Here is a 24,578-nt window from a genome sequence, read left to right as displayed (position 1 = left end):
TCGATCAAAATCGGGGAGGATAACAGGCGTGATCTTGTGAATTCAAAATTATTATTATTATTATTATAAGTATCTTATAAATATATAAAAGGAATACTTGCGTATTGAATTACTTAGAATGTAATTCGTCCAAAGATCCATCAAAATCGATCAAAATCGGGGAGATCACGTAATCTTGTGAATTCGAAATTATTATTATTACAAGTATCTCTGATGTAAAAACTCGATTGCACATATTTGAATTACTTGAGATATAATTCGTCCAACGATCCATCAAAATCGATCAAAATCGGGGAGGATAACAGGCATGATCTTGTGAATTCGAAATTATTATTATTATTATTATAAGTATCTTATAAGTATATAAAAGGAATACTTGCGTATTGAATTACTTAGAATCTAATTCGTCCAACGATCCATCAAAATCGATCAAAATCGGGGAGATCACGTGAATTCGAAATTATTATTGTTATAAGTATCTTTGATGTAAAAACTCGATTGCACAGGTTTGAATTACTTAGGATTTAATTCGCCCTCCTCGTGTTCGATCAATCAAAATCGATCAAAATCGGAGAGGATAATAGGCGTGATCTTGTGAATTCAAAATTATTATTATTATTATTATTATAAGTATCTTATAAGTATATAAAAGGAATACTTGCGTATTGAATTACTTAGAATCTAATTCGTCCTCCTCGTGTTCGATCAATCAAAATCGATCAAAATCGTCATCTTGTGAATTCGAAATTATTATTATTATTATAAGTATCTCGTGTTCGATCAATCAAAATCGATCAAAATCGGGGAGGATAACAGGCGTGATCTTGTGAATTAAAAATTATTATTATTATTGTTATAAGTATCTTGATATAAAAGGAATACTTGCGTATTGAATTACTTAGAATCTAATTCGTCCAACGATCCATCAAAATCGATCAAAATCGGGGAGATCACGTGATCTTGTGAATTCAAAATGATTATTATTATTATAAGTATCTCTGATATAAAAAAAATATTTATATATACTCGATCGCACAGGTTTGAATTACTTAGGATTTAATTCGTTCTCCTCAATCATGTTCGATCAATCGAAATCGATCAAAATCGTCATCTTGTGAATTCGAAATTATTATTATTACAAGTATCTCTGATGTAAAAACTCGATTGCGCATATTTGAATTACTTAGGATCTAAATTATCGCGTGACATGTCTGATCTCTCCGATGAAACGGAAGTTCAACGCTTTGAGAAAGGAGAGAGAGAACCGAGGAGAGAAAGAGGGGGAGGTACATCGGTTGAAGGAAGACGAGGGTTGGTTTTATTGGTTTGACAGGATCGCTGGACGACCCTAGAGACCGGAAGTTTACCCACTGGTGTCCGTGCCCCTGTTACCCCGGCCGCCCGCCAAAATAAACGGGGGAGGGGTGTTTCACGTCCCGTTATTTATGCAAACGCGTGGCGGACACGGCGGATAGCTTCAAAAAGTTTCGATCTGTGCGCGAGGGGGTGGGGCAGGGTTAAATCGCATTTCTCGTTTCACCTACTCGAAAATTGTGACGTTCCCCACCCCTCCCCTCCCTTCCCACCCGAACCCTCGTTTTCTGAATTTCACGCTTCACAGTTTTAAATGGGCGATGCCGTTCTAAATCGTATTAAACCGCGACTCTGCCACTCTCTCTCTCTCTCTCTCCCTTTCATTTCATTCGCCTATATACATTTTGTTGTATAGCAAGCAATCAAGTTCGATGTTCTCCTCCTCCGTGTTGTGCGGTACACGTGTTATACCGTTTAAAAATCGCCTCTTAGCATATTCCTTTTTGTAGGGGAGAAGTTTTGAAGTCATCATTTCGTGGCACGCGTTTCTGGGGATCGAACTGTTTCTCCTCGTAACGATTGGATGGAGAAGAGGTTATAGAGCAAATAGCTGTTGTTGGGTTTAGCTGAATATATTGTTCAATTACTACGTAACTAAAATAATTTTATGTTGCTTTGACAACGTCCAATGATAAAAAGTAACATTTCGACGAACTTTAAATATAACAATTATTCCAACATGTTTTGAAACGACTCGTAACTGATCATTATTCGAATTAGAAGCATTTTTCAAACGGAAATATCTCCAACTTCGATCCTGAAAAAATCCTTCGAATACCTTTCCAATCTTGAATCATCTCGAATCATATTTCTCACGTCAACAACTGCCTCTTACCAATGAATAAACGAGACAAGGAGAATGTATTCGAAATTTCGGTAAAAAGCATCTTTCGTTGCGACAACGCGTCTCAGAGAGGCCTTGTTCAAGCGTGTCCTCTGCTCCTCCCCCTTCGAATTCCCTCCGGCTGGGCAACCTCGTTGCATGGAAATTGGGGATCGATCGCGGGTTGATCGATCTTACAGCACTCGTTGCGAGCACGGCTCCATCATTAATCACGAATCCGCTATTAATCGCGTTTAAGTGGGACGACGTTCCGTGGATGGCGGCTTTCAGGTTTGTAAGGAAGAAAGAGAAGGAGGGGAAGGAGGAGGCGGTTTCGACGCCACGTTGGTCGAGACGAAATCTCTCCTTCGTATAGTGGTAGACCGTTCTCCACCATAGAAATCGTTGTCGCGTTATTTGTCACCGAGCCGCTTTGCGCCGAGTCTCCTCGGCTCGATTTTCAAGATCGATGCTTCCTTTCGAGAGAAGGGAGAAAGACAGAGAGAGAGAGAGAAAGAGAGAGGTCTGATTGCTTCCGGTTCACGTGGCGCGAGAATACGGTATCGGTGGTGAATTGGGGTGAATAGCGGTACCAAAGGGTTTCGGTGCTGGGAATTTCTAGTTCTTCCGTTTTGATCGAGATGAAAATTAATTGGTATCTGGATTTGGCTCTTCTTTTAGAGGAGTTCCAGTTTTCAGAAATTATGTATCGAGTTTCGATTATATAAGAGTTCGTGAAATGTAAGTGGAAAAATTGGCGAAGAATAAATAGACCCGATTTTAATTTTTGGAATCGTTTGGATCGAGAAATTGAAAAATCAAAAAAATCTTGTTTGTTGAATTTTGTGGGAATTTGTTGCTCTTCCGTTTTGATCGAGAGTGTAAGTCAAAGTGGAAAAATTGATAGACTCGATTTTAATTTTTGGAATCGTTTGGATCGAGAAATCGAAAAATCGAAGGGGAAAGTCTTGTTTGAATTTTTGTGGAGATTTACTTGCGATCGAGATGGAAATTAATTAGTATCGATTCGATTATTCAAGTCGAAGTGAAAAAATTGGCGAAAAATAAATAGACTCAATTTTAATTTTTGAAATCGTTCGAATAATCGAAGAAATCTCGAATCTAACAACATTATTTAACATCGTGTTTATTTATTAAACGCAAGTTGTAAATCCTGTTCAAATGGGATAAACATACCGCGCATATTTATGCATTCGTGAAAAATATTAAATATACGGAATGCACGAAAAACGCGTAAAATAATAATGCAAATCTCTTTTTCTCGTAAAAATTCCACTTTGCGTAAACATCGTGACAATAAAAAACAAAAAACGCACTAAAATATAAACAGAATCCTGATAAAACTTCGAGAATGAGAAAAAAAATAAACGTTCGAAAAAGAGGATGCAAATAACTCGTATAAAAGTAAAAAGAAAAAATTCGAAGAAAATATATATCGATCGTGCTCTTCCCCCTTCCCAAGGATAAAACGAAGGGGAAAGGATGGTGGACGCTTAACAGGTGCACGTACGTTTCGCTTTTGTTCTCGTTTGTCCCTTGACTTTCTCCACCTGCTCGCCCGAAATTTCATGCCCTCTTCGCGCCCTCTTCGCTCCAAGTTGGCCGGATTTGCGGGGAAGAAGACGACGGGGCTCTTTCCAGACGACGCACTCCAACGGATTAGGCGAAAAAGTTTAAACGAAACTGCCACGTGAAACTATCGGAAAGCTGTTCCCGGTTATCGGCTGTGGAGCAACCACACAAGTCTGGTCTCGATCGAATACGAGTACCGACTATTTTTCGAGTTTAAAACCATTAACGATGAAGGCTAACTTTATTCCATTTTCGTAGATTTCCAATATCCGGTGGATCGAAACGATCAAGATTGCGAGACAATTTGAATTTTCACGTCGCGTGAATTTACTTTTGATTTCATTCAATTTTAATTTTGGATCCTTATATCCCACATCCTGGAATTTCTTCCTTCCTTTTTTTCGTGATGGATCATTTAAACGAAACAAAAAAATCGCAAAACTCCGTTCTCAATTTGGGATAAGTGGGAGATCCGTTATCCTAACGCGACAGCGGAGGGTATCGGAAGCGAAATGACGCGAAATTCTGAAACTTTGGAGAATATTATCTCGTCGATACCGATCCATTAACTAATTGCCAGCGCTGAGTTTCGCGAGAGCAGAGACCGGAAATATATATAAAACTATAATTAGTTTCGACAATCTTTGAATTAGTGCTCGATGCATTATTGAGAAAAAGAAATTCCTTATTTTTCCTTATCTTAAATATACAACAATTTTATCAAATTATCAAATTATCAAAGTTTGATAAAAAAAGGATTCGTCTTACTTCTGCCAAATGAATTTAATCACCTTCTGGCTCGAAATCAAATCGTAAACGGGTTGAATTTAAATTCATCCTTGGAATTCCCTTTCCGCTCGCGGAAGCATAAAAGAAAAACCACAATTAACTGATCCGATCGACCAACAACAAACTCTCTTCCGCATAATTTTCGAAATAATCCGAAAAACTTAATTTTGTTCTTCCTGTTTCTTTTTCCCCCCTTCTAAACGAATGAACCGAACAACGGAATATTGCGGCGTTATCACAGCGCGTATATGCATCGTTAATTTTCCCTTCCTATGAAATGAAAAGTTTACGAGCCGCGCTTACGTCGATTTCCTCTCCCGGAACCAGCATTATCCGTAATAATCCGATTGTTTTTAGCGAACAAACTCGCGTGGATTAGAACGATGATGCCTCTTGTAAACTTGATATAATAGTTATCAAGTTTCGACAAGGTTTCTACGCATTTTTAAAAACCTGAATACACGAAATACTCCAGCGATATTACTTAAATATAAATAATTTTTCCACCCGGAGAAAGAACCGCTCTAAAAAAAATCCCACTGAATTTCAAGCAAATTCACGCAATGACGAGTAAAGATTCATTTGCGTGGATGTAAAAAAAATAAAAAAAAGGAAAACTCCATTATCAACGAACGTCCCTTATAAATCACCAGTAGGAGAAACGTTAGCATTGAAACCCGTTGTCCGATGCAAAACCTTCCCTGTTTCATGAATACGTTTTGCGAGCGTCTCGTGTCGCGGTTGGCAAACCTTTCCCATCGATTTGCAATTCTGTTATGGTGGGTGTCTGCGGATATTGTCTCCCGAGGTGGTGCATGTCTCGTGTTTACGTGTCGCGGATGAGCGTGTCGCCGATGTAGCAGCGGAGGGGGATGGTTGGGGTGGTTTTTTGGCGGGGCAGGGAGGGGAGAGCGTGCGGAGATATATCGCGATGCCAGCGTTATAGCTGGTAAACTGTGATTTTGAACGTGTGTACACAGTGGGGTGTGGCTGGGAACGGTGGTCGAATAAAATAAAGTGTGGAAATATGGAGAGTTTGGGGGTGGGAGGGGTGGAAGAGGAAATAAAGTTTCTCGTACTCTCCTGATACTTTTTCTCTGAACACGTTCGCGTGTAGAAAAATTGGAATTATAAATTATGTGGTATATGAATAGATGAATAGATTCTTGAACGGTGATTGGGATTATAAAACGAAGAAAAATACGGAGGAAAAAAGGAAACAGAAAGGAAATAAAGTTTTTCTTTTCCTTCGAATTATTTTTTTAAACGTTCGTTCGTTACTTGTAATTTCGTTTGTATCCAATTAACTGAAGATTTCATCCAATGGGTGAATAGGATAAATAGGTTTCATGAATTCGTGATCCCTGAAATTTGTTACAAAGAAACAAAAGGACGAAAGAGATAAAGGATTAAGGGGATGAGAAGAGGGGACTACAAAGATTCTGTTCATTCGTGGAAAAAAAAAGGAGAAAGAATGGCCAAAGTGGTCGCGATCTAAAGAGACTGCCCGTAAAACGAAGACTGCCTTAATTTAAAGTTGCGTACAGGATTTCAGACTTTTACTTTCGGAGTTTCTTGCCTCGTGAAGGAAAATGGGGATGGGGTGGATTGTCCCCATTTCTGAGAACTCGTTACGTTTTCGTCGCAGGGAATTACGGCACTTTGACTAAAACCAGTTAAAGTCTCGTCGTGGAGAGTTGCGACTAAACGGGCCTTGATCCTCGTAATCTCGTCGAGGCGAACGCATCTTCTTGTAGTAGTTTCATAATTTCATTGATAAATGTCTTCGTCGTTTAACGGGCGAGATCGCGCCCGAGTAAAATCGCGAGACACTTTCTTCGATGAAAATTCGAAAGATAGCGCGTTCGTGTCGCGTTCAAAGCCGAGATTGTATGCTCTTGTTCGTTGTATCTCTTTATTTCTTTAATTGGAAAACGGTAGAAAATTTTTTATATTTTCTGACGCGTTGCAATTCAATGTTTTGGAAAGACGTACGTGTATATCTATTTTTCGTTGAAAATGTTCGAATATTTGTAAAAATGAATAAACGGGGGAAACGATCGGGCGGAAGATGCGACGGTGGCGCCACTGAAATGAAGCGGAAACGTAGGAACGTTGACACGCGGGCGGGAAAGAAATGCATATTCCGAATGGAGTTCTCGGGTAACACTCGTCGATACACAATGGGCCATCAGTTACAATGACTTGGAACGAGTCCCAATATTATCTTCCATTATGACGCGCATCGAGTTTCTTCCGGACAATAAAAATCTCTTTTTGAATCCACGGCAGAACGCGGTTGCAAAGTGCGGAGCGCGGTATAACGAATCGTTTCGATTTGTCAGACTCCCTTTTTTTCCTTCTTTCTTTTTTCTTTCGCCACGAACGAAAAACTAGATACGATCACGATTCGTTCGAGAAATTTCGTCAAACAATTTCTCTCGTATTTATTTTTTAGATTGTTTCACGCTGTCCTCGTTATATTCCTTCATTCCGGCTAATTTGAAACGACACTCGATCCACGCGTCGATCGATCCATCGGTTAAAACTGGTCCTGTCTTCTTTTCGTGGCGATAACAATAAAGCAATATCCAGTTCAACGAAATGTTTCAACGCGTTCGCGAAACTTTCTTTCTGATGTTTCGTACAAATTACGGTGCACGCCACTCACCGCGCTGGCAAAAATAGAAAATAGCATAGAGAATGGTATTTCAGAGGAGAACCATCATCGCGAATATAAAATTGTGTAACCAATAAAAGAGAATAAACCGAACTATTTTTCTGATGTGATTCCTCTAAGATCGAATTAATCGATTAAAAAAAGGGAGAGAGAAGAAGAGTACTCTAACCTATTCTAAGACTCACCGGCACTTGGAGCGCTATCGAACATCTCGAACGTTCGATCATCCATCTTGCGGAGGAAAATCGAAACACGCTTCCCCCTCCCCTGACACACGCTCGTCGCGTGGCGTCAACTTTAATTAACCGGTCTCCTCGAATTCCTGTGAAACGTTATTCGCCAACGTTGCAAGAATTCTCAGGTAGGGCGGTGGTGGTATCCCTTCTTTCCTCGGTCGGACATTCGGACGGCGACAACAAAATTACACGAGGAAAATTCTCCGGGAAGCTTTTCAACTTTCTCGTGGGGAACTCGTGGAAAAGAAAGAAGGGAGGGAGGGAGGAGGAAACTCGAGGAAGCGTTGAACGCAATTAGGGCGTACGGGCGAAAATAGAAATTTCCAAAGGGACGTCTTACTCTCCGGCGAGAAACCTCCCCCCTCCTCCTCCTTCTCTCTACTTTACCGACCGGTCGGTCCACTTTACTACGGATTTAATGAATGAACAAGCGATGGGAGGGGAGAGGAAAAGAAAAAGAAAAAGAAAAAAAACTTCAAAGGGCAAGAACGGCGGCCGCGTAACAGGAGTTAGAGAAGAAGGTCTGGGAACAGTGGAAAAGAGCGGAAGTAAAGTACCGACAAAACCTCAATCCCTTTAATGGAGACAAATCCCCCTCTGCTGCGGCCTTCTGCGAAAGAGCAGGGGAGGCGGACAATTTGTAAGAGTATATCCTACCTAGCCTTATATTAGTACCCAACGCAGAGGGGTGGTGGCCTCCACCACTGGCCAATCATCCTCAGACTCTCTCCTCGCTTTCCTCCCTTTTTCCCTTTCTTCCCCTCCCCTAACCTTTTCTCCACAGAGTTTCGTCTCCCTCGTCGCCCGTGAAATCGGGAAGGGGTGAACACACGCGTTGGTGAAATTATAAAATTAACGAGCGGCATCCATCAGCCGACATAATGCCCGGCATTAAGCCCCGCGAAACGAACTTTTTGCCTGCCCACTCGATCTTGGTTAAATCTCTCTCTCTCTCTTTCTCTTTCTCTTTTCTTCCTCCTCTTCTCGTCCAACGGTGTCCCTCTCGCTCAGCGTTATCGCGCAACGTCTCTCTTACTCGCTACGTCTGTCTCGTTTCGTTAATGTAGCCGGGATGGATGGACGGACGGATGGATGGATGGATGGAACGCGATACGTTTTTTTCTCGGTGTAGACGCACGCTCGAGGTTTCGTTAGTTCGAACCTTTTTTGAACTGGTGGCGGCGGGCTTGGTTTTGACGGTTCTCGCGAAGCCGGCATACTTTCAGAATGCAATTTATCACTCCCTATACATAGAAAATCCTTATAAAAGGAATGGATCTCTCGCTCGCTCGGGTTAACTCTTCACTCCTTTCTCGAGAAGGAGACGAGGGTGGCGCGATATTTATTTTTAAGGTTCGAGATTATCATGTAAGGGGGATGCGAGTATATGTTTTTATATGCAAATACTTAAACAATTTTTTTGCATTATTTCTCTCGGGATTGCTAATTTAAATTTTCTAACGTCTTGCCATTTTTCTCGAGAAACGAGAGTTTAAAATTTTTATACGATCGAATTTTCGGTTCGGTTGGAACGATCTATAAATTTTCATCGGACTAGTTTATCAACTAATTATGATAACATCGTGCCTAGCGCCCCTATTATCGGCGATACGCCGCTCGAAGGCAACGTAGTTTGAGATTGTTTTTGCTTGGAAAATCGATGAGGCAAAGTGACACGTCGATCTTTCGGGTGTGTATCCTTCGAAACTCGATCGATCAGCATCGATTATTTCATTATCACGTTACGTTATCAACTTGTTGTAACTTTGTCCGGGGAAACATCGTGTAATTAACGCGGAGATTGGCATTATAAATCGAATAAGATTACAATCACGAATTTATTTATTTAAAGAATCGTAACGAAAATCCTCTATTTCTATCCTTCACTGTTCTGTTCAATGATCAAATTTAGATACTTTTATCTCTGTGAAACTGTAAGAAATTCTCGATCGTGTAGAATTGATTCGCAGTTTTCTCGTGGCGAACCTTTGATCTTCATTACCATCCGTTACCTTCGAGGCACGGACTCGATAGATTTCTTCAGAAGTTCCATCGACGTCAAGAAGATCGTGATAAATTGCGATCGAAAAGTGCTCCTAAGAAATAAATCGACTGGATCGCGTAAAAACTTGGATAATCGCGGGGGAAGTAGTTTTTGTTGACTTTCCTACTACCACGCAGAGCCAAGACGTTAGAAATCTCGTTTGTTTTAGTTACACGACCTTTTCCAAAGCGTTTCAGATAACGTCTCGAAGATTAAACTTTCTCTTTTTTTTCTAATTATAGAATTAAGACAGAAATTAAGATAGAAAAGAGATTGCAAATTTTTCCTTCTCTCTATTTTCAAGATATTTTTCACTCGTCTTCTAAATCTTCTATATATACATCGCTATAAAGAAAGCAAGAAGCGTAACAACTATAAAGCAATCTACGGTAATCTTAATCGTTAATTCGTGTTCAAGATTCGAAGAAAATTCAAAAAAGAGAAAGAGAAAAAATTGAGGTATCCGTTCCCCGTTTCCCTTCTAATCAAAATCGCAGGTAATACGAGAAAATTACTCTCAATTAACGAAACTTTGAACCCGTTGATCAAAGAAGAATCAGCACCAAGAGGCCGCGCCAGCCCATCCCCGTGAAATCACTCTCTCTCTGTCTCTCTCTCTCTCTTCTCTACCGACGAACAGAACGAGAAAAAAGGAGGAGAAAGAAGAGAGAGAGAGAAAAAAGACTTATAAAAATTCTGGAGGAGGCCACCTGCTATCATCGAATCTCCCTGAGGGAAATTTAATTTCCCTGTCCTGTCCTGTCGTCCCGATCCTCGCTCGACACTCGACCGCGAATCGCTATGACAGAATGTTTTCATATAATATCAAAAGCTCGTGAACGCGCGCGCATGCCGCCCTCGCGGGCCACTCAATCATCCCTCTTAATCCGGGTGGCTAAGGTCCAAAGGACTAAAGGTAATCAAGATAAACTACTCTCCCCGGGGGGAGAGTTCGAAGTTGCAGCTGCTTCGAAGGAGACATCGAAGTAATTAATTCCTATCTTTCGGCCCACCCTCTCCCTTCCGTGTCCTTCCTGTTCTTCTTCTTGTCACGAGGGGCGGGCCGATGGTGAAATAAAGTAACGAAAGAAGAAAAGTTATACCTTTCCTCCTTCAGGAAATGAAGCTTATGAAATAGACGTTTCAATTAGCGCTATTCGAATACCAAGGGATTAGAATCGGCCCTCCCCCCGGGTTCAGCGTAAATTACTCTGATGAAATTAAAAGCGTCGCCCCCCTCCTTCTTTCTTTCTCTCCTTTCTTTCGTTTCGCTTATTAGTTTTCGCTTCTTTGGCTATTTTACCTCCTATTAAAATACGATCTCGTTGTCTCTAGGGAGGGGGATGGGGCTCCTCTTCCCTCCCTCAATTGTCGGAGGCTCAATTGTCGGGTATATCATTATAATCTTCAGCTTTGATCTCTCTCTCTTTTCTTCCTTTCTTTCTTCCTTTTTTCCTTGTTGTTATTATTATTGTTTTTATTGTTATGGTTTGCTTTAATATTAACGGAACGGAAGTGTACTCGTTCGAGAGTCGAAGGGGAACGGGGGTTTATGATTTGCCCGGTTTTTTCGGAAGGGAGAGGAGAGGGAATCGAGGAGGATGTGGGCACGTAAATTGTAGAGTTCTGTGACGTTAATGTGGTCGGTGTGTACGTGGTGCATGTAAAGTATGAATAATGTATAGGAAACGTTTTATGCGGTGTATATATATATATATATAGAGAGAGAGAGAGAGAGAAAAATGAGGCAAATTTTGGTTGTAAAATTTGCATTAAATGTTAATGCGTTCGCAATTTGAACAGAGTTTGTGGAGTTTTAATTTCGAACAGAAATTATAATAGAAATATATATATATATATCGTATTTCAAAATAAAACTTGGGCCTCTCTCATCTACTAATTCCACTTTGGACTAGAAATAAAGTTTCCATCCAGATTCCATCCATGATTTCCAATTACACGGAGAGGGAGGGGAGGGGTAACGTTAAAACGTCTGTCGGGGTAAAACAATCTGTCGATAAAATAAAGCAAACGGGTACTTTGTCGGGCTAACGTTAGGATCGCTTTCAAAGTAAATCCTCCGTTTAATAGAGGATGCTACTTCCGTCGCCTGGAAACGTGAAAATTCAATGTATAAACACGCGTAAGGAACAAAGGGGTTAAAACGGTTACTCCCCTTTCGTTACATCAGAAACGTTCGTTTCAATTATCTCTCGAGAGGATGTAACACCCTCTCACGGGGGCCCACCCTCATAAATATTTATACGTAATTCCTTGGCAATTTATCGTATATTTATACAAAGTCACGGGACCGAGGAACGGCGAGGAGAGGCGTCGAAGCGGGATGGAGCCGGCGCGAAGTTAAGCGCTTTATGTTCGAGCCAGGTTAATAGGGATTCTCGCTTAGCAATGTCGACAGCGTAGGCGAACGACGCTTTGCCGATTTGTCCCGTGTGGAAGTTGGCGTGGTGGTGTTGCACCCTCTTCCGTTTGAAGCGGTCATCGGTGCATAGAAAGCGCGGAAAAATTCTGTTTTCGCTAACGCCACTTCTTGTTTGCGTTCCTCGTGCACGATGCAGGGAAAGGATTTTTTATTTTTCACTCCCCTCCATCCTGCTTCAGATCCCTTTCTCTCTCTCCTCCCTCTTTCTCTCTTTTTTTTATTTCTGCTCGAGTTCTAAAGGGTGCTTTTTAATTCCGATTTTTTTGTCCGTATTTGTTGTTTATGCGAAAGTTATGCGAAAAACGGGGAAAAGTGATACGCGTGACCGCATGCTTCGGATCGCTTGCAAGCATTTTCAAATTTCCAGCGAGATATTTGTATTTCATGAAATTAAAGTTGGTAAAATAATTGTCATTATTCGAGATGAAATATGAATTCTTTTTTATCCGCACTGCTATGTTGCATTCGTATTTTTTATAATTTTATAAAGCAGATCATGGAAAAAGAAACACGTTCGTATAACGTTTCACGTAAAAATTATTAGAATGTAATTCAGAAACATACTACATCTAATTGCTATATATACACCTATTCAGACATTCCGTTAAAAAATATTTCTGCAAAAATTTCTGAATAGAAGCAAAGTGATCTCGCAAAATACCACATTCTCTCTAGATAAAGGAACGCCGGTACAAAAATCCCGTGTACGCGATCGGTATACAGAAGCGGACAACATTTCCCGTATATGGAGCGACGTACACATATCCCCTTTGATTGTACGGGGTCCGAGGAGAAGGCGACGCGCCGCAAGAATTCGCGTTACGTTGCGAAGAAATCCCAAGAAGGATTAAAGAGTTGGGGGAGGAGGAAGAATGGAACGCTAAACGGCTCCTGGACGAGGCAGGCATTCCCTGGCCAAGGCTATCCCGCGGGAATATTTATATTCTCGCCACTTACCCGCTGTAAATCCCTGGCCGGCAATTAAGGTTGGCCGGCAAACGGGTCTCGTTTCGTCTAGCCTCGTCTGCCGGGCGTCCAGTTTGCAGCCTTGTAACTCTCGACGGTCGTTAACGTGGACTATCATTGCACACGGTGCCGGTTACCGTGCATGATGTGTTCGTCTTTCTCCATCTTGTTCGTCCTTGTACCATGCTTGTCCGCGTGGCCCCACTCGTTAGTCCCTCTCATCGCCGCAAAATGTTACCGCATTATCCTTCCGCATCCGTGTAGCACGTGGCCTCGCATTTGTAATTTTAGATTCGAGACGGGCTTCAACTGAAACGAGTTTTAAATAGAAGGGTTGTTGCTGACTTTTGATCGGCGAAGAATGGCTAGCACAAGTGTTACGAATTCTAGGATTATTTGGACCGTAACGTAACTCGTACGATTTAGCGATAAAGTTATTTTTTTATTTATATACGAACTTTTTTCTATTATTGTTCTATTATTCTCGTAAACTACTACGAATGGAATTTAGATATTTTAGGAAAATCAATCTAATATTCTCCGTAAAGATTTCAATATTAAGAAATTATACGATTTGTAGGTTATGTATCTCCCGATACTAGTAAATAAGATAAAGAAATGAAACGAAATTGTGAAAGTAAAAAATTAATGAGATACTAAAAATTAATTATAATTAATTAATTGATCGGTAAAGATCGATCGGTAAACTTACTTAATTATTTTAATATCCTATTGCGCAGTTCTCCGAGTATGAATATAAAGTTATTTGCGCGTCAAATATTCCATTCAATTTCGTACTTATTGCACAAACATTTCCAATCATCGATGATAAACTATCTTTATAACATAAAGTAAAATAATCTATTTATAACTACAACTGTATCACTAAACATCCCGTGCATCATTGGACGGATATTCGTCTCGCTATTTTTAAACGCCATTACACGATACACTACGCGATATACCGTGTATATTTACGTGCGAATATCACGCGCGTTCGCTAGCGTTCCACATGACGAATAGTTACCTCGATAATCCGGCTTCGTTCTAACTCATTAACCTTCGTCGTTTTGCGTGAAATGTTTACACAAGGCATATAGCATCGGTGAAGGCAGGATACGTATAAACACTGTTACGTGGCACTGACGTAAGATTTGTCACGTATACTACGACAACGACGACAACGACGACAAGTTTCGAGAAAGTTTTGTCCCGCGGTTTATGGCCTCTTGTAATTTGCCGTGAATCTCGCGTCTTCATACCGTCACACTCGGGTCAACTGCACTCCCTCGTTAACTCACCACGTGCTTGTAAAATCTCGTCGAATTACTGTACCGCATGGTCGTGCGCGTTTCGTCACGCCAAACTCGCCAGCTGCGCCGAAAATAAATCATACCGCCACGATGCCGCGACGCTAGCGACATACCTGATGTTTCGTGTGGCATCATGGCGGAAAAAAAGCGGTAGCGAGTTTCACGTGACGAGTAAATGAAATCGAGCGACAAATCATTCGTGTTAGAGTTGACGTTATTTTAAACTAGTCGTTTTAACTTCGCTTCGATACTCACTCGTTATTTTTATTCTTCCGTCTGTGTTACTTGTCGTGAACGTGTGTGAAACGTGCGATATAATGTGTTTGCGTGAGATGATTGCGTGAGTGATGATTGCTTGGGTGAAAATTTGGCGAGAACGTAGCAGTACGTGTTTTCTTCTGTATTTGAGAAATTCGAGTTTGAATATCGAATCAGGTATTTATTTAATTAAAGTTGGTTATATTTAATTAAAGTACTTTGAATGATTTTCGTACGTGACGAATATTATACGACATTTCTCCGGCGAGTTAGGTTAAGTCGTTCGGATATATAATTACTTCATTTACAATGCTACTGTTCGACGATTTCTCTTCTTTTCTTTTTTGAAAATGAGATATTGTTTGTACGGCACGAACTACGATCATCCAATTACCATAATATTCAATGTAATTAAAACGATGTTAAACGATACGTAAACTCGGAGAAACTTTACTCTTGGTACTATTTTATCACGTTATACTCGAATGAATATATTTGCACGAAGCTAGAACAGTTTCTATTTGTATAGAATTAATTTAATTCTTATGTTTTCCGAATCTCTTAAATGAGAAAAATTCTTTCCATACGCTTTTAATCTTTTAATTATATATCTGATATATCATCGACAGTTTTTATTTAATCTTTTTCAATTATTACATAATCCCGACGACATTTTTCAACCATGTACGCGTGCATCTCGACTCTGATTCGTATATTAAACACGTCGTCCATTTTATTCGTAATTATTTCATTCAAGAAAAAGATTAACGTAACTGAATATTAATACCAGTATTGAATGCAACCGGGAATCGGGCAAATAATTCATATTCCAGGCATTCGCGTTTATCATCGCAATTCTGAAGGATTGAACACGGCTGAGCGATGGCTAAGGGGGTTGAGAGGGTGGTTAAGGGTGGTTGAAATCAAAGCGGCACACAGTCGCGCCTGTTAAGCGCGAATCAGAAGTCAGGAGTTAACGTAATACCCTGTAACGATCACTGGCATCAGATGTACCGAACGACGGTAAATGAAACGCGAAACGATAAATCATACACGCCGTCGCATACCGCGGTTATGTTTTTCGATCTCCATGCAGATGGCTTGTAAACGTTCCATTAATCGAGATTGCGCCGTTCTAATAACGACCGCGATCCATACACCCGGTATGCATGATGAAAATCGAAATCGCTTTATTGGCCGCAATCAGAGCGATACGGTTCAAAAGGGGAAATACTTGCTTCCTTTTCGTTTCGATTCGCCTAGATTCGCGATTCATCGATGCCGACTATTGTTGAGAAGGTAATCGTTGCTACGAAGATGGGAATTTGGAAAAACGTTATTCGTTTCAACATTCGATACGATTCGATTCGTCGATATCGAGGAACTGTGTCTCTTTTCGAGAATCGGAAAATTATTCTAATTTAAAATTCTACGAAAAAATTCCTCTGCCTCTTCCTTCGTTAAACGTTTTGCGGTTTCTGAAAACGTTGAAAAAAAAAAAAGAAAATTAACAAAGAGACGAATTAAGTGCGCGCGAATTAATACGGAAGAATGCAGTTACGATTTTTAGTAACCCGGTAATTAAACGAGTGTTCTACTCAAAGGAGTTGGGTTACCCAGAGCAACCTTAAGGGTTGTTAACTTCAACCTCGTGGATGGAAGGAGAAGGGGAAGCAAGACGGACGAGAAGAAGGGCTTGTGAAGAATAGATTTGAGGGTCGGTGAAAATGGGATGGAGGATGTTCGTCTGGTTTTTAAAGTGTACTTTCTTCCCCTTCTTGTTTGTTCCCACTCTTGTTTTACCACCACTTTTATTTCTCTGGATACGTTCTTCACCTCTCGATCGTGAAAGCAGATTCTTGGTTAAAATAGTCTATTGAATCTCTTTCTACGTTGCTTTTGTTTTTTATTTATTTATTTATTTTTTTTTATCTCTTTTATTTGCAAATTATACGTGAAAAGGAATATTAATAAAAATGTCATACGTGTATTGGATATTTCGAGATTATTAGTCTCGTTCTTTACGATTCATCGATGTTTCTGGAACATCTTCACGTTTTTAAATTTTTCGAGCCGTATTTTTATTTAGCAGAATTATTTACACAATCAGTATAAAATTCTGTATCGTTGCAGAAGCCTGTATCGCGAGGCTTTGTTCCAAGTTTGAACTCATAAAGCAAACATGCACAAATAACAATGTTAGCAACAGACATTTTCCAGCGGGTTTTTTTTTTTTTTTTTTTTAACCGAAATGATAAGCCGAGTACAAACTTTCGTAAAATAAAAGGTAATAAAAACAAGTGAAATAGCAAAAGCAATAAAAAGTGATAAAATATTTGGACGTTGAGTGGTGAAATGACCGCATGAAAAAAACCTCGCGAACTTTCTCAACTACGTACCGATAGGAAACGTACTGCGTGCGTTATTTATTTTCAGACTTGATGCAAACAAATTGGTCGTTCAAATTAATCCTCAAAAATTCTCTTCGAGTCTAATAATCTTCGCGCGTGTGACGAAGAATATGATACGAAGAAAAAAAAAAATTAAAACGATATTACACGAAACGATATAACACAAAAAAACAGAGATTCCCTCTTATTTTGACATTTGAAGAAGAATTTTAAGAAGAAAAATTAAAATTCGCCTTTATCCCAAAAAGATTCAAGAGAAAACAGGATGGATAAGCGCGGGACAGGATCGATTAAATTTAAAAATCTCGTTAAACCGAGACTTTTCGGATTAGGCCGCGAATAATCGGGCTCGCGTTACATAAGTAAGAAGGGAAAGGCTGTTACAGCGGCGGAAATGAAGAAATAGAAGGTTTTCGGGGCGAGAAGAATGGCATGGACGAGGAGGGATGGGAACAAGAAGGGGAGGATGGTGTCGAAATACCGGCGTTGGAAAATTCCATGCATACGCGAAGAGCAACACGGCATAAACAGCCGGCCGTGTAATAATAATAATAATCCAAGATCCAATTCACAACCCTTCCTGAACTTCCCGTTTCGAACGTTCCACCGATTCGTCCTTTTTTTTAATCGGAGGGACGACGATTATTCGTGGATTCGTTTTATACCGAATCGATCGAAAATGATTCGTCCCCGTTTAATAATGACGGCCGATAAATGATTTCGAAGCGCGATACGATCCCGTGATATCGTTAGATGGGCACACGTATTCTGAACGTGGAGGGGGAGAGGAGGGGGAATAATGAAAGAGGGGTTCGAGTATCGATCCGCCAATTGTTATCGGTTGGTATCGGTTACGCGTCGAGTTTCACGCGGGAATATCGCGAATTTAATCCTTAATTGTCGGCTGTGCTCGCGAGAGATTCCCTCGGTCTTTAGACGAGATTCGAGGCGGTGAGATAAGGTAAAAGTTTTCTCTTTTCCTTTCTTTAACGATAATTATTCTCGATCTCGAAAATCTCGAGAGACGTAACTTTACTCTCGCGATAATTCTAAAATAGAAACTTACGCGCATCGCTTCCCTTCAATTTCTTTAAAATAGGCTTGTGTAAATTTTATCGAACGGTTCCTTTCTCTTTCGTTCCAATCTTGGCCGGCCACTACACGACCCGACTCCCAATATCTTCCACCTTTCCTTTCCTCTAAATTAAACAATACCGCTGGCCGTTCGCTCGCAAAATTCGAAGCGAGATGGTCCCCCTTTGCCGGGCGGAATTGCTTTCCTCTTTCGAGAAGAAGAAGAAGAGGCGAGGAAGAACAGGGAGAGAAGGAGCGATGACATCGGTGCATCCTGTCTGGAGCAGCGCGCTGGAGCTTGGAAGAGAAACTGCGAGGGGTGACACCAGGAGGGAAGCGTTGGACGACGACTCGAAATAGCTTGTTGCATTCAGACGAGGATAAGCCGTGGCAGCCTCCATCTTGTTTACTTTGTAGAATGGTTCGCTGGTATTTGGTACCCTCTCCTTCATCCCTCCTTTCTCTTCCTCCCTCCCACCTCTCAGCGCGGCTTGTAAACGTTCGACCCTTCGTCTCGACGCCCTCCCCCCTCCTCCACGTCCTCGTCATTGCTTTTATTTCGCCGCTGGCCTTGCGGATGATACGATGAAATATGTAAAGGAATGTGTTCACGAGGTGAAAACGTTTCGCAGACGGAAGATACTCGAGAGAGAGAGGAAAATAAGTACCGCTCGAGGAACTTGTTTCTGACGACAATGGGACGGGATGCTGATCCTTATATTGCTCCGTAGCTAAATCGATACGCAATCGCGAGATCTTCAGACCCGTGTTTTTCCAAGTATCCTATTCTATCTCGTATCTTTACATATCTTATCTATGCATAGTTTATAATATCGAACATATTCTATAGAACATTTCTCGAATTGTATTATCCTATTTTTAGCTTCATTTTTATTTGCACGATAAAATATAATCTTGTAAAATAATTCGAGCCTAATAATTTCTAACAATTTGATGAAAAATAGTATACTATATATGTATATATATATATATATATGTACACGACGCGCACGCGCATGCGCGCACAAGTTACACGGGAACACGAATCGTCCGTTATGATAAATCGTTGATCGGGCGATATCGTAAGAGGTCCACTGTCCCTGTGGGAGTAGGAGGACAACGGTGGTTGTCGACTTATTAAATTTACCGGGCCACAAATTTCAGGGCGGGGAAGACGGTGGATTTGGGGTCCACGGGAACGACCGTATACGTATAACCGCTCGGGCTAGACGGTATAACGTACAACTTCAGGACCGCCAAATTCCCTCCTAAATACCCCGCCTAACTGGCTTACTGGCGCAGCTAGAGCCACGGCCAGTGTGCAAGTGGTGGCGCTGCCTGCTCGCCTTTCTCAGGCTTACCATGCACGCGTGTATCACCCAAGGTTCCTAGGCCTGATATTACCCCGGCAAATATCTCGTAAATACACCGACCGCTTTAGGAATTCTGCTTTTCCCTATTGCGGCCCGGCAATTAACGCTACGTCCATAGTTGGAGACGATAATAAAACTAACCTGCGTTACAGTTACATGTATTTATATAGTTTGAAATACTTTTCTCTTTTTTTTTATTTTTCGAATTGTGGAATTGTGAAAACTTGTTCGTATTATCTCTTCTTGTTATGAGTATTATAAGTTTGATGGACGAGCGGGATGTTTGGAATTATTTTGATCGGGAAATTTCTAGAATTTTAAAATCATCGAGTAATAAGATAGAAGTTGTTCCATTTGGTTAGCAGTTTTTAAGTTACCGAAGGGAAAATATGGATACAACGGAAACTTTGGCGGAGCATCTTAAACTTCAAACATTCGACGTACAATCGTTGTCGTTTCGAGAAAAATATTTTCTAAGGTTCACCGATGCGGACAAATTTTGTTGCACGAGTTTACGATGATTTCTTCTGAAAGTTGCAGCAACTTGGGTGAAAAAATCTTCCGGAAAGAATATAGTAAAAAAAAGAAAAAATAGATGCAAATATTTATCGTATCCACCACTCGTATCCGTTTACTCTATTCCCCAATAATATTTCGCCTCGTATATTTCTTCGAAAGTTACCATTTTGCCTTGTATATTCGTATATATATATATATGCCTCACGAATTAAAATGCGAACAAATTTTGTTGTACGATTTCTTCTATACGAAAATTGCAGGAATAAATACAAGCGTGCATTAACTCATCGATAATATTTATTTTACCCCAAATTATCTCGCGTGGCAGACGAATTTCGAGACGAACCTAGAACCTCGTGGAAAAGAGAAGAGGACAAGCAGGTTTTAAGTAACGTCCAACGCTCCCTTAACGAACTTTGAAGGATTCGGCCGAGGAAAAAGAGAAAGGAGCGCGAGAAGAAGATTTGAAGGAAAGAGTGGAGGAGGAGGCAGTGTTGGTGGAGTGAAAGTGAGGGAGCAGAGGCGAGGGGCAAAGGAGAGAAAAGAGGGTGGAGAGAGAGAGAGAGAGAGTTTGGCATCCGAAGGACGGAAAGCCAGAGAATGGAGAGACAATACAGTCAGCAGCAGACGCGGCAAATTGCCCGTTAATAATCCGTAGCAGGGGTGAGGAGGGGTTGGCTCGTCCCTCCCTCTCGATTTCGTCGAACGAAGGGGAGGTGGATGAAATATTCCTCTCTGATCCGATGTAATTGCGACGTCGTGCTTGAAAATTCTCCCGGTATTCTTCTGCTCTTTTCTTTCCAACACACACGCGTTTTTCTCACTCTCCCTTTCCTCGAATCTGTACTGGCCAGTCTCTCTCTCTCTCTCTCTCTGTCTCTTGGAATCTCGTTTCATCTCGGTGCTCAACTAACCGGGTGGGAATGAACTTTTCAACGGGAGTTTCATTGTTTGGTTGGTTCCGGGGTTGTGGGAAAAATTTGGGAGGAGTAGGAGGAGATGGTATGAAATCGGTGAACCGAAAGGGGATAATTCTTTTGTGAGATGGAATATAGGAGAAATATAAAATGGAATCCCCTTTGCGAAGAATAAAAAATATCGTAATTATTAAATTAAAATTCTGAACAAAAGGAGTACGATATAATATACGCCAAGGCCTAATTTTGTTAGGGGTGGTTTCATACGACGTGCATTCAGCTTTGATTTAATTTTTATTCGTAATTTCAATGGTACTATTTCTTTTTTCTTTTCTATTTCAGGTAAGCTCTTCTAAACTCCCAACAATTGAGATTCCCAGGGCGAAGAACGGTGAGTCAATAATTCTTGAATAAATTTCCTTAAATAAAGTGAAAATATTTATTTGTTAGTATTTCGCGCCAATTCGGAAATCACGACGATGATGATAACCACGACGACGATGATGATTCAAATTACATCTCATTACCGAGCGAAAATGATGATACGATAGCGATAGAATATTCGGTCAACAAAGGATTTGAATGTTGAGGGATAATGGGAGCGCGATATAATAGAAATTCGACTGTAACTAACAGTTATCCGTAAACATGATCGATTCGAGCCTAATCGTAGTGTGTTTGTTAACAATTATTGCATATATATATATATATACATAGAGAGAGAGAGATACGACTCTACGATCTGTTGATTCATGCTAATACGTTACACTGTTTAGCCGCTAAGTAATTATGATTCATCGTATCAATCGGGAGAAATTAAAGGTGGTTTAATCCAGGGGATTATTCGCACGGTGTATCAGAACGAAAACATTACTCTCGCCCCCTCCCCGTTTCTTTCCTTTTTCGCATAAATAATCGTCGCACGTCACTCCTTCAATGTCCACTAATTTGATATTTATTCCTCTCTCGATTCGAGCTTCTCTGAAAATTACGAGTCTGCTCGTGGTTTGAAATTTGATTGTATATTTTTCATCCTTTCTTTTGCAACATTCAAGCTTTCGTGTAAAGTAGAGAAAGAAATAAACGTGGTTGCTTTCGAGAAGATTCTCTCATTTTTCCAATCAATCGGATAAATTCACGAACCTTCGTCGTCCGATTGAATCGTAACTTCCTTCTCGCATTAAAGAAACTTAAAAGAAAAATTATCGTATAACTGTCATTCTTCCAACAAATGCCTTAATTGAAAAAAAAATCATCGTATCTGTATAAAGATCGTGTGACGCAAAGAGCCTTTGTTCGTGTAATATTCGTGAAACGTAAGTATCCGTGGATTGGGAACCACTGGTCTCGCTGGAAACGCGGATCGGATGAAATTCCGGGGCGGGGGGGTGCGTGTAAGGGACGCGAAAATTTCTCGTCAGCCATCGGTCGGTCCCTGCTCGGAATGGCGACTTACACGAGGTAATACGCGGAACAAGTTTCGCAACTCGACAGCCATTCCTCCGGACGCGAGTTACGAGAACTTTCGAATTTTCTTCGGGGCACGCGGTGCCCCCTCCCTTCTTTTTCGCTCTCTTTCCACCTCTCCTTTGGCGGGAATTTCGAAAAATTCCTCGCGTAGAGAGAGAGATCTGTTTCTCGGATATTATCAAACTTTTCGAAAGTTTCCCTCCACGGTGATCGTGAGAGGAATGAAGTCGAACGATAATCGAGAATATCGACGAAAGCTGTCGCTCTCGATCCGAAAAGCGAACACTTGTATTCATTTATTCATTTCATTCGTTGTATTAAAAATTGTCGTTGATGTTTTTAGATGTCGTAAGCTCTCTCTTCTTCTCCAAGGATCGGCCAACACTCTCGAAATCTAATTTGCGAACATGCGTTACGCGATATAAACGTTGGATACCTTTGTAACTCGAACGTGTTTTAAGGAATTAATAAGATTCAAGGTGGAAGATTTTTGTTACGATGAAATACGTAGGTGGAGAAAAATTAACGATAATTGGAATTGGTTATTCGTTGGCTCTCTTTGTTGACCGAAACGTAGAGCTTACGGGGTTTATTAAGAGGGTTTATTAAGAGGGAATTAAGAAGTTACCATTAATGGTGAGTAATAATCGTTTCTAACGTTATTACATTTGAGATTGGTATCTAAATAAACGCAGATTCCTGTAAAATCGTTTTTACCTCTCATTATTAATCGTCTCCAGTTGTACTTGTGCAAGGAGATTTAAATTTCGCATAATTCACGAGAGTTTATATTACAGCGAACGAAATTTCTTTTTTTTCTTTTCTTTACACACGAGCAAACACGAGATATGATCCGCAATATCGGGAAAAACTCGATCCTTTATCGTGAAAAATTAAATTTTTTCGCAATACCTTCGTGAGATAATATCTCATAATCCGGGTTATCAAGAGAAACGAACAATTATTTGCAATTCCGCGAATTATTCCGTGCGACGAGAGATGAAGAAAACCGGCGAATTGTCTGGTATTAAGTTGGCCGGAGAGAGAGCGAAATTACTGCTAAACATTGAAACCTATCAAAGAAAAAAAGATTGCTGGCCCCCCTTTGCGGAGGGTGGAACCATTGTAATTAATTAGCAGGCCGGATATTACAGTTCAGGAATCCAATTAGACTCGGTATCATATTTCAGCTGAATCGTATCCTCCGTTTAATCAATCGGCTGTTTCAACGTGATATTCGAACTTTCGCGAAAACGTGTATTATTCCGTGTGTACGCGTACAAATACACGGGCGCGCGCGTACGTCCTCTTCATTTCATTTTGAAGGATTTTCCACATTTCGAAAAAAGCGGATGTAATCAAAATTTCTTCACAGAGCGTGGCCGTTACGATATTCGTAAATGGAAAAAAAAAAAAAAGATATATTTTTCGACGGTATTCGCCGAAGGTTTATTATTGTGAAATGCGGGGACGGGATTAAGGTATGCAAAATACATAAATTCGCGTATTGATGAGGGGAAATTTTTAATTAAAAAAGTTCCCATCGCGGAGATGTTTTTGTTTACTTCGTGTTATGTTTCCGTTCTTTTTCATTTTTTATTTTTAAACGGATAACATTGCTTGCAACTTTTTTTTTTTTGTTTTTATTAAAAAAAGCAGCATTAACAATAGGAGGTAACGCGAAGTTTTTATCAAATATATCGTGAAATACACAATGCGCAAAGCAGGTTGATATAACGGTTTGGCGGCGAATAAAATGAAATTCGATTTTTCATTTCTTTTTTTTTTTTTTTTTTAATAATAATATTATTATTATCGCTACGCGTTACGTCGAGAATAAACGGGACATCTGGTTACGAAATATGAGCAATTGTTTGTTTTCGTGCAATTTAACGAAATAACGAATAAATAAAGTTGAATAATGTTGGCATCAAATTAAATAATCGAAATAGTGGATAACCCGTAATAAATAAAGTTAAAATTTTGTCGTTGCATCTCGATAGTTTTCCTTTCTTTCTTAATTACATCGTAATGATAGACCGACACCAGTATTAAAATAATAAATGATTCGAAGGAAGAGTGGATGGGAAATATTTTATACCCGGGTGTAAATCCCGATCAAATAAAATATCCTCGGCGCGGGAACACCTTATTTGAATATTCCGTTCTTATTATGACATGTAAATAGCGATAAAAATTTAATTCCATGCACGAAACCGCGCGAAATAGAAATTCTTAATTTAAAATTTAATTCGAACAAATTTTAACGACAATTATAATACGTACAAATATACC

The 24,578-nt window shown here is 40.2% G+C and overlaps 1 protein-coding gene and 1 long non-coding RNA gene across 36 annotated transcripts in view; one reads left to right on the top strand and one right to left on the bottom strand.

Moving 5' to 3' along the window:
• Positions 1-14,421, bottom strand: part of LOC107994779 (uncharacterized) — a 40,153-nt gene extending 25,732 nt beyond the window's left edge. Inside the window, exons 1-2 of one of the 2 annotated variants that reach the window (XR_003696886.2) lie at positions 13,661-14,421; positions 12,940-13,257 (exon numbers count right to left, since the gene is read on the bottom strand). This is a non-coding gene — a long non-coding RNA (uncharacterized LOC107994779). The remainder of the gene's footprint in view (positions 1-12,939; positions 13,258-13,660) is intronic. The other variant, XR_001765382.3, reaches the window with a different exon arrangement.
• The window catches only part of LOC107994778 (CUGBP Elav-like family member 2), a 383,891-nt gene that overhangs the window by 234,165 nt on the left and 125,148 nt on the right, over positions 1-24,578 (top strand). Inside the window, exon 1 of one of the 34 annotated variants that reach the window (XM_062085694.1) lies at positions 14,524-14,696. The exons of the other annotated variants lie outside the window; for them this stretch is intronic. Within the exon in view, the coding sequence (XP_061941678.1) occupies positions 14,609-14,696 (88 nt within the window). The 5' untranslated portion in view covers positions 14,524-14,608. Of the gene's footprint in view, positions 1-14,523; positions 14,697-24,578 lie in introns of those variants that run through there. 34 annotated transcript variants of the gene reach the window in all.

This window comes from Apis cerana, linkage group LG1 (assembly GCF_029169275.1).
Source record: "Apis cerana isolate GH-2021 linkage group LG1, AcerK_1.0, whole genome shotgun sequence".
Lineage (NCBI taxonomy): Eukaryota > Metazoa > Arthropoda > Insecta > Hymenoptera > Apidae > Apis > Apis cerana.
The sequence above is the reverse complement of the archived record's forward strand: the minus strand, read 5'-3'. Positions and strand labels throughout refer to the sequence as shown.